This window comes from Cryptomeria japonica, chromosome 7, assembly GCF_030272615.1.
Source record: "Cryptomeria japonica chromosome 7, Sugi_1.0, whole genome shotgun sequence".
NCBI classification, from domain to species: Eukaryota; Viridiplantae; Streptophyta; class Pinopsida; order Cupressales; family Cupressaceae; genus Cryptomeria; species Cryptomeria japonica.
The window spans coordinates 180,495,504-180,512,453 of record NC_081411.1 but is presented as its reverse complement, the minus strand read 5'-3'; the positions used below and the strand labels follow the sequence as shown (position 1 = coordinate 180,512,453).

The 16,950-nt window shown below is 36.2% G+C and overlaps 1 protein-coding gene across 1 annotated transcript in view; it reads left to right on the top strand.

Annotated features, from left to right (window-relative positions):
• The window catches only part of LOC131048466 (endonuclease 2-like), a 196,687-nt gene extending 185,941 nt beyond the window's left edge, over nucleotides 1-10,746 (top strand). Inside the window, exons 9-10 of the mRNA XM_059208386.1 lie at nucleotides 6,009-6,160; nucleotides 10,529-10,746. Coding sequence (XP_059064369.1) covers nucleotides 6,009-6,160; nucleotides 10,529-10,746 — 370 coding nt within the window. The remainder of the gene's footprint in view (nucleotides 1-6,008; nucleotides 6,161-10,528) is intronic.
• The last annotated feature ends 6,204 nt before the right edge of the window (nucleotides 10,747-16,950 follow it).

Below are 16,950 nucleotides of genomic sequence, written 5' to 3'. Positions count from 1 at the left end.
CTAGGGAAAGCAAGGAAGAAGTGTGTTTGGGGCAATCTTAGGTAGACATCTCTATGTGGCTACCTAGACCTTGAACATATAGATCACCTTTGTTTGTGAATGGCGATGATTTCAGGCATGTAACCCTAGAATACCTAATGATTTTTGATCCCTCACATACCTAAGTGGTTTTAGTTAACCATTTCACACATCGGAGCATAGTTGATTCACAAAAGAGGCCTAATTAGCCCTTTAGGATGGTCAACATCCTACCGACAAAGACCCTTATTTTGCAAACCCTGATCCTTCCTTTTGGGGATTTGTGAACTTCCAAAAGGGTGTCTAAATCCATAATTTTTTTTCCAAGGTGTTTGGAAGAATCTGGACTTAAGTTCCCTTTACCTGCTAAATAGGGCTACAAGCCACTAGGCCTAATTGGGTGAGTTTCTTAAGAAATGGGCATGAAACCTTGCAACCGGTGCTTTGTCTGACTTTGGGTAGTCTTGTATGACCTAAAACTGGTATGTAATTGAATTGTAACCCTTGTATGTATCAAGAAGTGTGTTGTAGCAAGATACCCCTATTGAGTAGGCATGGGTCTTGAAGATTATGAGAAGTTCTACCTAATGTTGTAGAGCCTTGTCTTGATAAGATCCCATTCTTGGTTTGAGGGGTCAGTGTCCTACATTTGAGGTGTTTGAGAGGATACAAGGAGGGCTCTACATCAATGTGCCTCATCCTTATTTCTTGTGTACAATTCATGTAAGTTGCAACATACTTAGCTTCAGCAGTAGATTGTGAAGTACAACTCTGCTTCTTACTACTCCATAAAACAAGTCTTCGTCCAAGAAAAAATACTCCCCTATTTGTACTTTTCTGGTCATCAACATTTCCTACCCAATTTGCATCTATGTACACCTTCAAGTCAAAATTTCCTCCATATGGATACCATAACCCATAATCAACAGTACCTTTCAAGTATATAAAAATTCTTTTGTTTGCTATCAGATGTGTTTCCTTACGATTCTTTTAGAATCTAGCAACTATGCCAACTACATGAGCTATGTCCGAGCTATTGTGAACAACATAGTGCAATTTTCCAATCATTGACCTGTATTCCTTCTCATCAACAAATTTGGACTCATCTTCCATAGACAACTTACAACTTGTAACCAAAGTTGTCCCAATTGGTTTACAGTCACTCATGCCAAATATCTTCAAGACCTCTTTCACATACTTAGACTGTGTGACAAAAATACCATTCTTCATTTGTTGTATTTACAAGCCTATGAAAAACTTTATTTCTCCCACTAAAGACATTTCAAACTCATTTTTCATTTCATCTACAAAATTGTTGCTCATGTCATCATTACCTCCAAATATGATATCATCAACAAATACTTCGCTGACAAGTATTTTGTCTCCTTCGAATTTGAGAGAAATGTTACTATCATCACTCATTGCCAGAAAGCCTATCTTGATCACATGTGTATGAAGCCTTTCATACCATGCTCTCGATGCCTACTTTAATCCATATAAAGCTTTATGCAATCTGCATACCATGTCTTTCTTATCAGTCAGAGCATAACCATCTGGCTACTCAATATATACTTCTTCTTCTAGTATCCCATTCAAAAATGCAAACTTAACATCCATCTGGTATACCTTGAATTTCTTGTGTCCTGCAAATACAAGTAAAGTTCTGACACCTTCCAGTCTTGCCACTGGTGCAAAATTCTCACCATAGTCTTCTCCTTCCTCTTGTGCATAACCTTTGCAAACCAACCTAGCTTTGTTGCAAACTACAACACCATCTTCATTCAACTTGCTCTTGAATACCCACTTATTACCTATCACATTTTTATTTATTGGTCGGGGTACTAGGGTCCATGTGTTGTTCTTCTCAATTTGATCTAATTCTTCCTCCATAGCTTTAACTCAATGATCATCACCAAATGCTTCCTTAGTAGTTTTTGGTTTAATAGTGGAGATCATGCAAGAATTCTCTCTGATTCTTCTTCTGGTTAGTATTTCAGCATCCTTATCCCCAATAATCTATTCATGATTGTGATTCAGTCTCACATATCTTGGAATAACATGATCATTATCTTCAAGTTCAACTTCTTCATTATCATCATCTTTTTCAGAATTTATCTGTTCTAGTTGAACTAGTACATCAATATTTTCTTTGTCAGTTTTAGATTTCACAGTTTCTAGTTCCAAAAACAAAAAGCAAGGATATTCATCTTGTTTCTCTGAATTGGTTTCCTCTAATACTTTAGGATTTTCATCCACTCAAACATCAACACTCTCAATAATTCTTTGTGTCTAGTTGTCAAAACACTTATAGGCCTTACTCTTGGTGGAATAGCCAAGAAATATACCTTCATCACTTTTAGCCTCAAAATTTCTAATATAATCACCTTTCTTAATAAAATATTTGCTTCCAAATATTCTAAAATAACTAACATCGGGTGATCTACCATACCAATATTCATAAGGAGTCTTGTCCTTACCTCTCTTTACTAGAATCTGGTTCATAGTGTAGACAATTGTGCTGATAACTTCTTGAGAGAGAGTTTTTGCTACACCTCCTTGTATCAACATCGTCCTAGTAGCTTTAACAACTAACTGGTTGTTTCTCTCTATGATACCATTTTGCTATGGTGTCCTTGGTGCAGAAAGATACCATTTGATACCATTTTCTTCACAATATCTAGTGAATTCGTCAAAAGTAAATTCACCACCTTGATCTGTCCTCAGACACTTTATCTTCTTACCACTCTCCTTCTCAGCTAAGGCCATGAATGCCTTGAACTTACCAAAATCTTTAGTCTTATCCTTCAAGAATGTGACCCACATCATCCTTGAGCAATCATCAGTGAAGATCATAACATATCTGTCACCTTGAATAACTTTTATTCTTATTGGTCCACAAAGATCAGTATGAACGAAATCTAACAAATGTTCCGCTAAAAAAATTTCTCTTGAAAGTTGAGGATGTCATCTTTCTCAACTAACATTCTTTGCATAGAGCATTAACCGGTTTGTCTAACTAAGGAAAACCTCTCATTGTCTTGGACTTACTCACTTCAACAATGTTATCAATGTTTATATGATAAAATGTCCTATGACAAAGCCAACTATCATCTATCTTGGCAATTAAATAGTTGCTGACTTTAGGATTAAGGTGAAACAAGTTACCGTATGTTTGCTTCCCGGTTGCAATTAATTCACCTTTATTGCCATAGATTTTTTACGTACCATTTTTAAACTCCAATCGGTATCCTCTATCATTGAGTTGTGCCACACTCAAAAGATAATGCTTTAAACCTTAAACCCAATAGACATCATCTGCACTACTCTTTCCATTAAGAGAAATAGTTCCCTTACCTTTAACCATGCAGGGTGAGTCATTACCAAATTTGACAACTCCACCATCAAATTCCTTCAGAGAAAGAAATTTTCTCCAATCACCAGTCATGTGATGTGAACAACCACTATCAATGATCAAATCATCAAAGTTATCCATCCTATATACTAATGTCTTATGGTCTGACATATCTTCTTTAATGGCTACAAACTCAATGTCTTCATTAGCATCACCATCAGAGTTTTCATCAGTGATACCACCATCAACAACAATAAGACAATCTCTTTTGCCTTTACCCTTATACTTCTTGAATTTCTCTCATTTGTGCTCATTATCACCATTAGGATAGTTAACAGCAATGTGTCCAATCTTGTTGTGTGCAAAACATTTCAAAGGTAATTTACCTCTATGTTTACCTGTACCTCTAGGCAATCGCTTGGCCAACAATACTTCAAGCTCAACTAAGCTGACTTCATCATCAGCTTCTCTGTTGGATCTGGATTCATAACTATGATTGGCATCTCTGCTTTTCCTCATAGATGGGTTAGAAATAGAAGCTCTAAGTGCAAACTCAAATTTCTATACACTACCATCATAACCATTTAATTCAAAAGCAGTAAGCTTGCTAATGATGGAGTCAAGAGTTACCTTAGCTTTGTCAATGGACTACAACTCCTGAATAGATGCAACTCAGATAGCATAGATCGGTAGCAAGGTTCTCAGTACCTTACTGATCACTATGGAATCTTCCACTTTACCTCCCACACTCTTAATTTCACCAACTATCTCTTTTATCCTTTGACCATACTGCTGGATATTCTCACCTTTAGCCATTTGCATGTCATCAAAATTTCCTCGTAGACTCTCTTCTTTAGAAATATTAACATGTCCATCACCGCTATAAATCTCTTCAACTTTTTTCCATACCTCATATGCCATTTCAAGACCATGAACATCTACATACTCTACATCAGAAAAAGAACTGATAATAGCCTCCAGTGCTTGATGATTTTCTTGTTTCTCTTTCTTTTGATCATCAATCAACATCCTAGTAGGTGAAACATACTTAGTATCGACATGTTCCCAATACTGGCTTCCCAAAATCTTGATGTAAATTTTCATTTTGTCACTCCATATCCTGTAGTTCTCTCTATTAAACTTCAGACCTTCCTTCTTCATCATGATCTGCAAGATCTTTATCTCAAGCTATTAGAATTAGACCTTAGAGGACCTGAAATGTTCTGATACCAATTGATGGTATGATGAAATAATAAGTATCCGATCAACTATTGACAGTGGGGGTGAATCAGTAGATAGAAAAACTAATACAAAATTCACCAATCTCAAAAATCAATCTCTCAAAGTAAACTTAGAACTAACATTTTAATACCTTTGTCAAGATAAAAGCTCATAGGATAAACCGATTGACTGTTACAAAAAATTAATAGTAAACAAATTCTTCATTTCTCAATGCTTTCGGTTATCATGACTTATCAAAATTGTTAAGTAAATCAACCATGAAAACATAACCACAAAAACATTCACCACTTGACACAAATATTTTTTACATGGCAACCAAAATAGGTAAAACCCACGGTGAGATGAGACTCACAAGATAACTATCTGAACTCTTCTGAAGTTCACCCTGTTAGGAGCTATTATCCTGTCATTCATCCCTCATAACAAGAGTAAGTCACCCTATAAAATTTTATTTGAGTCTTTATCTTGTTAAAAATTCCTTGGTTCAATCCTTAATCCACTTGTAAATCATCTCTTAATCCATACTGCAAATTTTCAATGGTCTGTTTGAACCTCATGAACCCCTTGAACCATTTTGAAAGGAGTTCGTAATGTTCATTTAGGTACTGTAGGTTCTAAGTTGTGTCTAAAATGTTTACAGGCTAACATTCACTTGAGTTTTTTGCAGCAGTTCTATTTCACAGTCGCGGATGATGTTTCATATCCTCTTTCTCCAAACTGTGAACTGTTTGAACCTGGTTCAAATAGTTCAGTGATGTTCAACATGTTCGATAAAGTTCAAAAGGCTAGCAGCAGTTAACAAAAGTTAATCTTTTCAAAGTAAAATTTCCTTGGCACAGCGTATGCTTTGAACTACTTGAACCCTCATGAAGTCAGTTCAAATTGTTCATGCATGTTCAAATCAGGTGGGTCCCATGGAGTAAACAACATGATGGTGCATTTATTGCTAATTATGATGAAGATTGAATGATATATCAAGTGACGTCAACTGGCCAATTTTTGAAGGCAAGTAATCATTTTTGGGAATTGTCGGTTACCTCAAAAAAGCTGCCATGCATTCAATACACACACGTGATGGAAAATCCCAATGCTCGGCACATTTGAGTTGATGACCAAAATTGATGCACTAAATGAGCTTTTATCACTTCATTTCCTATAAGGTATGAAGTGATTAATTTTTGAAACTTCTTCTTCATTGCTATGGAGTGTTTGATAGAAGGTTTGTCTACTGGTAATCATTTGATTGGTTTCAACTATGAAGGTGAGTTTTGATTCCTATCCTCTCCAGTGATTTTTAGCTATTTTTCTCTCTCGTAATAAAATTTGCTAGGGGAAATAAGGGTTGTTATTTATGAATTATGAAGTCCACTCTACAAATTTTCAAAAATATTTTCAGTCTTGCTTGCACAGAACCCATTGCCAGTGATACAGACCTGAAAGGAGAGAATTTAGAGGTCTTAAAGGAAAGGGTGTTTAAAGCAATTGACAGTTCTTTTGGTTTAGAAATGCTAAGTAGTGGCCTCGTAGAGCCGGCAGCCTTTCCTCCTGGTATCCCTTGCCCATAATTAGTTAGGGAGTGCATTTCAAGGTATGATCCTATTTCTGAAACTATCAAGAGAGATAATGGTGAAACCCTCCTCGCGATTAACAGGGAAGTCATTTCTTCTGTTTTCAAATTGCCTGATTATAAGCTCTCAAATTTTTCTCCCACCCAATCAGTCATTGAGTTCAATGCAGATAAAATTGGACACCGGAATAATATAGTGAAGCATTGGTTGAAAGTTCCTCAGAGGGGTGGCTCCAAGTTACCTAAATATCCCAACAAAAATCACATGCTTCCCCACATCCATGATGTTATGTTATTGTTACACTGAGTTAGAGGTTCAGCTAAGGCCTACAGATTCGATGACAAGATTTATTGTTATGTGCAAATGTTGTTGGAAGGAAAGCAATATCTTGACTAGGAAGAGATTATTGCCGAATCCATGAGGGAACAGCTGAGCATGGTGAAGAAGTTCAAGCAAAATTTATTTATGTCCTCGTATTTGATATATTGTCTAGCATGTGTTAAAGAAATAATGGGAATACCTAGGCAATTTGTTGAAGGAGATGTTTTTGTGTCTGACTTTTACCCCATGTTACAAAAAGATAATGCATTATAAGATATTAGGAGAGTGCATAATGCTTTCCTGGGAGACTTGTGTTATGAGTTAAAAAACATGAAATCTAAAAGGATGTCTGAAGATGCCCAGGCATTAGTGAAAAGATATGGTAGTTTCTTTGTTCAGTTTCCTCATTTCTATTATATAAGGGTAGGTGGTTTTAAAGAAGAGCCTTTCAGAATTCCTCACTTTTGTTTAGATTGTTTTGTCCTTGCTGAGATCTGGAGGCAGTTGTCTACCCTAATTAAGAAAGCTCAACCCAGAGATAAATGGGAGGATCATTTTCCTATTCAATTGGGCATTTTATCTTGTAGTTCAATGTCAGATGTGTTGAGCATAGGAGCTGACTTGAAGAATTTCAATTTTCCACTATATTATGAAAGGAAGGGCTTTGATAATAAAGGTTTCTCAAGAAGTCTTGGTTTGATGCTGCATCTTCCAATCCCACACTTGAAGGACTTTTTGGAAGATTGTGGTGATGAGCTTGAAGTGTTCAAAAGAGAAAATATGAGAATGGTTCTAGAATAGGTAGTTTCACTGCAAGTGAAACTTGATGTAAGTGGGATCGAAGAGGATTATCTGAATCTTTTTGTACCTAGATATCTAGACCAAGCTAAACTCAAAACATCCTGCATTAATTGGGATGTAGAAGAAAAGGATGATATACAATTTAGAACAAAGAGTCTTAGAAAGAACCGCAGATTGGGTTAATAAGAAAAGAGTAATGAAATTAGGCATCAAGATTGATCCTGCAAGAGATAACGTGGTCTCTCTACGTTCCCCAAAATGTTTTTCTAACCCCACTTCTATGCCTATTCATGCAGGTAAAATAAGAAGTCATCTCACACCAAGCACAAGCCTAATCCTTCTTTGAAATTTCTTGTCCCTCGATATAAAAGGTCACCAAGTATTGCACAAAGGAAAATGGACCAATTCAAAGACACAGAGGTAAAAGACAAGATCCTTGATACTCATATTTTTGAGGTCAAGGACCTTGATAGTGACATTGTCAACACTATGCATTCTCATGCAATCACTATAGCCATGACACCCCCACCTAAAGTAACTGGAGGAACAACTAGTTCAAGTACAACTCCCAAATGGTTAACTACTTTAGTAAGAAAGAAATAAAGCTTCATCCCAGTGTCCATCCCAATCCAAGACATGGTGGTCAAATACATGGAGAAGGGTCCCAAATAGAAGAAGTTCAAAACAACTGCCAGATTGGATGCTAATGAAAAGACCGGAAGGTGGGTTGCTGAAATTGTTTCTTATAAGCCCAAAGATGAGAATAAGGAAGTAAATGTAGAGGATTTTGAGGTCACCAAAGTGGATATCGGGAACATGAGCAGGGACTCTGATAATCCCCTTTTCCAAGTGTTAGCTAAAAAGATTCTCACCAGGTCAGAAAAAGATGGACAAGAGAAAGAGAACTGAAATGACATATCAAGATTCTAGCTCAATTCATTGATAGCATAGGCTATTTTGGAGCACTTCCCATATCACTTGCATCATAAAGTTTTGACCCTACTTCACCAGAGAACAATAAATTAATGAATCAAGTTCAGCAATCCAAGAGCATTGCAAGGACCATAGAGAAATGGATTCAAGGAGTGATTAGAGATGGTGAAAAATATATTACAAACTCTAGGAAGCTATGCGATGAAATGCAAAACCTCATTGTGGAGATTCAGAATCAGATTGTGCCATGGGAAAAGGAAGACCATAAATGGGAAAATGTATACCCATGCTCACCAAGATAGAAGAATACGGAGCCACAAAGTTTTTAGTAGAAAATTCAATTAAATTGGTAACTGATGAGTGCCAGATTTTTGTATTGAAGAAAACTATAGCATGGCGGGTAATTACATTCAAGTTTGTGATTTCTGATGCTATGACCTCTATTTATGAGCTTAAATAACTTCAGTGTAGCTTGGTCAATGACAATAAAGTGGTTAACCCAGACCATGATTGGCAACTAGGACTTTGTGGGCTGAACACACAGGACGCAGTAAAGGCATTTAGGCTACACATGGAAAAAGTTAAGGTCAAAGGCAAATTCACTCCCGAAAATATAACACAAATCACCCGAATTGAGTCCATGATGTTCATTGGTAACGATCAGTTACCTAAGCATGCTGAGAAAATGGTCAAACACAGGTGGGACAAGGAAGCCGTAAAAGCAAAGATCAATGCAATGAAAAATCCGAGTCAATCTATAATTTAGGAGCTTGCAACCTCCCAGGATGCCCAGAAAAGTGGAGGAGAGGATGATGATGGAGAAGAGGCATAGCATGATGCTAATTCTTTGTTTTGATTTTATATGACTTTCATAACCTTGCAATGACTTCGGGACATCTATCCCCTAAATACTCTATTGGTTTTTTAGAATTGTTTCAGAGGAGGTCAAGTTTTGAGGGAGACCTCTGCTATTCTTTAAAGAATACTATAAATTAGATGAAGATAGATAGAGAAAGGGTTAGAAAATATACTAAGATTTTTAGAAGTTTTAGTTTGGTCTGAAGGAAGTGATCAAGTTTTTCAGAATCTGAACTTGGAAAGAACTTATGCATGTATTGTTATGTCTTTGTTGCATGAAATACATATATAAAGATCATATGCATTTTTGAGGTGGAAAATATTTGAGTTTGAATCTGTGGAGTGGTATTTCTTTGCAAATATTAATCTAATCAAAATGCCTGTGAATAGCTTTCTGATGATGGATGTTGTTATCAATCTGGTGCTTCTTTGTGTGTTGTTTGGAAAGATATTTAGTTGAAAAGAGACTTTTTTTCTCTTGTTTATTCTTAAGAAGTACTGAAATCAGTGTTATTAAACTTTTCTTTGATTTCTTCTCATATTCATGGTGAAGAGCTTCATAGAAAATTATCCTGAAATATTTTACATATTGCCTAGCCTCTCATCAAAGAATGAAGTAGGCGGCCTTACGTGCTTTCAAGTTAAAAGAATATCAGTTTATTTATTTGGATTATTCCCTGAATAACTCATGGAGGGAGTTGTACCTATCTAAAATTCAGAGGGAAGTGATGTATGTCACACTTACCCAATTGTTTAGTTGAACTTTTGTCTTTGAAAGGGGCAATAGAGCTTAGAATCAATTCAATTTAAAGAAAGACAAAATATGTTCACTCACAGATTTTTGACGACTCTGCTGGGGAACGTTAACATTCAATAGATAAGTATGTTACATATGTGTTAGAAACTAAAATTCATAACCAACAGTATCAATAAGATTGCTTTGTTTTGGAAAGAGAAAAAGAAAGAGGTGAACGGTTCAGAACAATTCCCATAACCCAAGAGCATTGTTGTGGTTGAAAGAGTTGTTTAGAGACCCTAGAAGAAATAGCACTAGATTCTCATCCTTATGTTAGATCACAAAGGAGAGAGGGAGTTGTTGATAATTTCTTTGAAGAACTACAAGGGTTATCATTTTCCACAAATTTCACTCCCAAGAGGAACACCAAAAGTAGACCTTCTTCTCCTACTAAAACTACTCCCAAAGTACCTCTCTCTTCTAGTCACTAGCAAGCATTAACGCTTTCTGGAATTCAAGCCCCTCCTCTTGTAACTATTTACCCTATTTTCATCATGGCCCAACCATGGGGTGCCACAGTTGGGCCTCTTTCTCTTGGTGCTCATAATTCTCTTCCAAAAGGGGCTAGGGATGTTTTACCTAAGTTCAATGGAGATGGGAAAATTTTGGTTGAAGAACATTTGAATTCCTTTAATGTAGCTACTCAGATACTGGCAGTGCAGCACAAGGATGTGGTTGTTAGGCTTTTCACTCAAACTCTTACCAAGGGAGTAGCAGATTGGTTCAGTCATCTGCAGGTAGGATATGTAACTGATTGGCAAACAATGAAAACTGCTTTTGAGAAATGGTTTAAGAGTACTGATGATGAGCACTCACTTTTGGCTCAGCTCACACAAATGATGAAAGAGATCCACTAGCCAATGAGAGATTATGTAGCTAGATATAATAAAATTATTCATAAAATTCCCCAAGCTAAAAGACAACCTGCTGATAACCAACAATGTTTCTTCATCAACTCTATGCCTCCTAATGTTGGTTTCCATCTCCGAAGGAATAGGCTATCTAATCTTGATACTGCACAAGACCAGGCTATAGAGCTTGAAGATGATCTAATAATAGCAAGGAAGTGGAGAAAAGATGTGCAAATTTCTCAAGGTCAATCTTAAGCTTCCACTTCTTTGACTGATCTAGTTGTCTAAAGATTAGTCAACGATATGATTGCCTTGAAAAGGCAAATTCCAAAAACATGAGGTTCTTACCCACAGCCATATTAAGATATAAGTAGAAAATAGCCAAACCAGTATAATTATAGGCAAACTTTGCAACTTCCCGTTGCCCCATAAAGATTGCAAATAGAGGCTCCTCCTGATAAAGGTGCTATGTGCTCTTAACACCTTACCTTAGATCATGATGGGAATTCTTGTCCTGATATGATAAGGCATGTCCAAATGGGAAGAACTAAGGATGAACTCAGAGAATTCATTGGAGGAGAGAATATTCAAGAAGTACCTGGCGACTCTAGATCCTTTTACCTTGAATATGATTTAGATTCAAAAAGAGGTGGAAATATTTTGGTAACTCTTGAAGACCCTGCATGTGCAATCCTTACAAGGAATCAACGAACCTCCCAGCCTGCTCCTTTTGCAAACTCTACTAGAACTAATTTCAAGGGTAAGGATCTCACAAGTAATGATTCCTCCTTTCATGCAAAGAATCATGAAGTTAAGATTTTACAAAAGAATATTGAAAGTAAAAATAATTATTCTCTTTCTCCCTCCTTTGACATAATTGAATTTTGCAAAGCTTCAACTGTTCAACTTTCCATGGACAAATATTTGAAACTGAACCTGAGGAAATTAGACAAGTTGGTCAAATATGTAAAAGGAGATCCTACCTCAGAGTCCTCAGTGCATAATTGTGTAGTTGATAATGATTTGTTTGTTGCTGAAACACCTACATCTACTTCTTGCCCTCCCACTGATTCGATTAATCCATGTGTCTTTCACAATGCTGAAGATAAGCTTGACACTGAAGTTCTGAAGCCCAAACCTTTTTATATCTCCCTCCACCTAAATGGTCAGAAGCTCAACAATTGTATTATAGATTTAGGGGCGTCAGATAACATAATGCCATCATCTGTTGCTAGAGCTTTAGGTTTAACACTTACTAAAACATTTGGGAGATGTTACTCGATGGATGGGAAGAAGGTCCCTCTCATTGGGCAGGTAAAGGATGCTCAAGAAATGCTTGCAGCATGTCCTGATAAAAGGGTGAAGCTGACCATTTTGGTTGCTGACATTCTTGTAAGTTATGGGATGCTTTTAAGTAGGACTTTTTGTAAAGATCTTGGAGGTGAAATCAAGATGGATTGGTCAAAAGCTATCATTCCACTAGGAAAACAGAAGATCAAACTTGAACCTGAACCGAAAAATAAATATAAAGTCTTTCCTTCTAATAATCCCAAAGCTCAGATTCTATTCTAGGAGTGTGAATTTGGGAATTATCTCATTCTTGCACCTGATAAAGAAGAATTAGAAGAAGCAGTTGATAAACAAGATGAATTATGGAAAATGGAATTTGATGGAAGTTGTGCCAACTCTGGTTCAGGAGCAGGCATAGTTCTGCTTTCCCCTAATGGTAATGTTTTCCCTTTTTCCTTTAAATTAGATTTCAAGAATACAAATAACACTGCAGAATATGAGGCATTACTTTTAGGATTGAATGAAGCCAAATATAAGGGTATAAAATTACTTAGGGTTAAAGGTGATGTGGAGTTGATTATTAAACAGGTAAGAAATATTTATTCTGTTAAGAATGATAGAATAAAACATTATAGAAACAAAGTTTGGGATGAGATAGAGTTTTTTGATGCTTTCTCAATTGAAGCTATACCAAGAGAGAAAAACATTAGGGCGGATTCATTGGTTGTTTCAGCTTCTCTCTTGTTACCACACCCAGACTTTAAGAATGATTCTTATAGGATTGAAATGATTTATAGGCCTAGTGTCCCTGACAATGTGAATCTTTGGCAAGTATTTGATACAGATGCTCAGATTAAAGATTTCATGAAGTGTACCCATTCCTTTGTCCAATCATATTTTGAGGGTTCTAAAGATATGTGTAAAGAATTTTGCCCAGATCCTCGTATTGATTTTGATAAGAGTTTCATTTAGCTTAAGGGAAACAAAATCCTGAAAGGTTTGGTGACTCTAGAGAGGTTTTTCACCTGTAATGATCTGTTCATTAGCAAGAAAGTTCTTGATAATGACAGTAAGGAGGGTTGTGAAAAGATCAATCTGGGTGATGAATCTAACCCCAAAATGGTAACAATCAGCAAATGTTGTTCTTCTAAGGAGAAATGAATGCTCAATGAATTATTGCAAGAATACATTGATGTGTTCACTTGGTCTTATGATGATTTGAAGGAATTTAGGAATGGCCAGTTTCAACATCAAATTCCGTTGAAGCCTCGTATTTCTCCTTTTAGACAAAAACTGAGAAATTTCAATCCCATGATGGTAGGAGCAATTTTCAAGGAGGTAGATAAAATGCTTAAAGCTAGGATTATATATCCAATTCATCACTCCACTTGGGTGGCCAATATAGTACCTGTGACGAAGAAAAATAGGGAAATTAGGATTTGTGTAGATTTTCGCAATCTAAACCAGGCGAGTCTTAAGGATAACTATGCTTTACCCAATATGGACTATATTTTGCAGATAGTAGCTGGATTGGAAATGATGTCAATGTTAGATGGTTTTTCTAGCTACAATCATATTAGTGTTGCAGAAAATGAACAGCACAAGACAACATTCATCATCCCTTGGGGAACATTTTCATATAATTATATGCCTTTTGGTTTGATTAATGCCGGAGCAAGTTTTTAGAGGGCCATGGATTCTTCTTTTAGGGATTTCCATGACAGAATTATTGTTGTTTACCTAGATGACTTGACCATGTTTTCTAAAGATAGGAAAAATCACCTCAAAGATCTGAGGGCAGTTCTACAACGTTGTCGAGAACATGGTATCTCCTTGAATCCAAAAAATTCAGTTTTCTGTGTAACTGAGGGAAAATTATTGGGGCACATCATTTTGAAAGAAGGTGTCAAGATTGATCCAGAAAGAGTCAATGCAATCCAACACCTCAGCTTGCCTTCAAACCAGACTGGAGTAAGGTCATTTTTTGGTCAGGAAAATTTCTTGAGAAGGTTTGTACCCAAATTTGTAGAAACTACTAAGCATGTCATCAGCTTGTTGAGTGAAAAGTATCCTTTTAAATGGACTAATGAGGCAAAAGAATCTTTTGAAAAGATCAAGAGCTCAGTTGCCAATGCGCCAACGGTCATCAACCCAGATTTTAAAAAGAATTTTGTCATATAATGTTATGCCTTAGAACATACTGTTAGGATTTCCACAGATACTGAGAGGGGGGGGTGAACCAGTATCTTACTGGTTATAAGATTTTCTTAACTTAAAACATGTAAATCATATCAATACTGTATACAGGTAAATAAGAAATAATGCAATAAACAGAGATAATAGCAACCACATGAAAAACACACCATAACACAATAGTTTAACAAGGAAACCCGATGTGGGAAAAACCTCAGTGGGATTTGTGACCCACAATATTCACTTACTAGATAATAAGAGAATATTACTGCTACAAGAGGGGCCTACACATGCATGAAGGCCAAGTGCCTAGAGCTCACTGCTCAATTACAAAATGGGAAGTCTCACTAACTTACAAAATGGATTATATAAATCCAATGTCGTGTACTGCTTCAAAATAGCATCTGCTATGCCAGATCCAGTACCAGTTTATAGCTTTGCTTCATACATAAACCCTTAACCTATAAATTGCATAATAGGTCTACCTTATTTCGCCTATATATTTCCTTCCATCTATTACAAAATGTTCTACAATGATCTCTTATATATATGAGTCATTTTACAACTTGCCAAGTCGGCTTACAATGATTTTACAATAATTAACAAAATATATTACAAATAAAATTCCTGTCGGCTTTTGTGCCGGTATGCTTCCTTTTACTGTCAGTGGTCTCTGTGTGTCAGTGTATAGTTTGTCTTTGCTAGTGTCGGTAAATTGTCTTGTTGGTGTCATAGGATTGTAAGGTTGCCATCAATGACAAAACCTTCAATCACCTACAATATCTCATTGGAGTGTACATTTTCCAACAATCTCCCCCTTTGGCATTGATGGCAACACTCATGAGAAAAATCCAAAAATTGTTATCCAAAAGAGTCTGCCAGAATTGTCTTACCGAAAATTTGTGTACCAAAAGAATATGTACTCCCTCGAGCTGATGAGTCATTTGCTGGTTATTTTTCTCATCCACTACTCCCCCTTTGGCATCAATGACAAAGGTTGTCAAAGTGTTAATTGAGTGTGGTTTCTTGTTTCATCCTTGTAACCGGTTGGTTACAATCTGAAAAAGATCTTCCAAAACTAGATTCAGGCTCTCAATGAACTTTTTGCTATCTTTTATTGTGGCCTCAGTCCTCTGAACTGTATCGGTGAGGTGTTGCATTTTCTCTACCAGTGTTTTCTATCCTTGAATCAAAGAAATAGATATTTCTTTTCTTAAGGAGGCAAGGTAGTCCAATTTTTGACTAAGTCTCCATTTTAGATCTTTAGACTTTCCTTTTATCCTTTCCTTCTCTCTTTCTAACTTTAGTAGTCCTTCCTCAAAACCTGTTATTTTCTGCTCAAAAACTAATAATGAATCAGATGAATTAATGAAGTTATTAGCTAGTTGATTTATTTCCTCCTGTACCTTGCTGATTTTCTTGTCTATATCTACTGTCAAAAAGTTAGTTTTACATGTATCCCTGTACAAAGTTTTAAATTCCTTCAGTGTACTACACAGTTCCGATAAAAGAGTGTCAAATTGTCTTGTACACTTCTTTATTTCCTCCTCAAATAATTTGTGTTTTTCTTTCTTGAGTCTCTCCTTGAATGCTTCCTCTTTTATTTGTTCAACTGTCATAGTGTTGTCAGTAATATACTTTGACAAAGTGTCAAGTTGACCTAAAGAATCTTTATTATCTATATTACACTTAGGTGTTATCATTTTCAAATTGGAATTGTGTCATCAATTGCCTTGTATGCTTGTGAACTACACTCTGTTATCTTCTTGATGGAATCTAGAAGAACTTCTATCACATTTGTTGCTTTGAAATCTACAGTGGAAGAACCAACAATCTATATACCGCTAGTGGGAGCAATTTCCTTGCTTGTGGTGACCTCTGGTAGGTCAATTTGTGTTTCCATTTCTTTAAGCAAAGGTTTGGATTGCTTAGCTGATGTTGGTGGCACTATCTCTGTATGAACCTATTCTTGTGAAGGATCATGTTGCTCTGCCTATTTCTCAGTGTTGTCACCTATTGATTTACCTTATGAGCTATCTGTTACCGATGGCTTATTTTCCACATCTATTTTTCCTGTTGAATCCTTATCTACCACAATATTGACTTTCTGAGTGTCAATATTCACTATATATAACACCTCAGAATTGGGATTTGTGTCCTCTTGTGGTATGTCCATACTCTCATTAGCCAGTTGATTGTATGTGGTAACTACCAATGGAGTATCAAGAGGCGGTGGGGATAAGTTATTTGTTATTTTTATGCTGGGTGGTCCACCAAACTTACCTTTTCCCTTATCCTTATCCTTTTGGTATACTTTGATGGATTTAGGATTTCGATATTCTTCCCACTTTTCCTTTTCTACAAGGAATATGTCCCATGCATTAGTTGTTTCCTCTGCAACCTCATTCACTCTACCAACCATAAGTACTACATGCCGGTGTGCAGTTGAAAATACTAACCGGTTAGCCTCTAAGACTAGTTTATCTATCTCATTTGGTGAGTTAACTGGATATACAACAAGAAGTTTTTCAATTTTTATTTTCTTATCAAGCTCTACAATAGCTTGCCTTCTAGCTTCAAGTCTTTTGAATAGTTCTGTCAATAATTCATCCACAACTTGCATTAGAAATTTCTTGTAAATGTCCAAGTGTAGGATTACACTATTTTCAACTTTTTCCTTGTCATCAGTTGATAATTAATCATACAATTTATTGATGTTTTCAAACT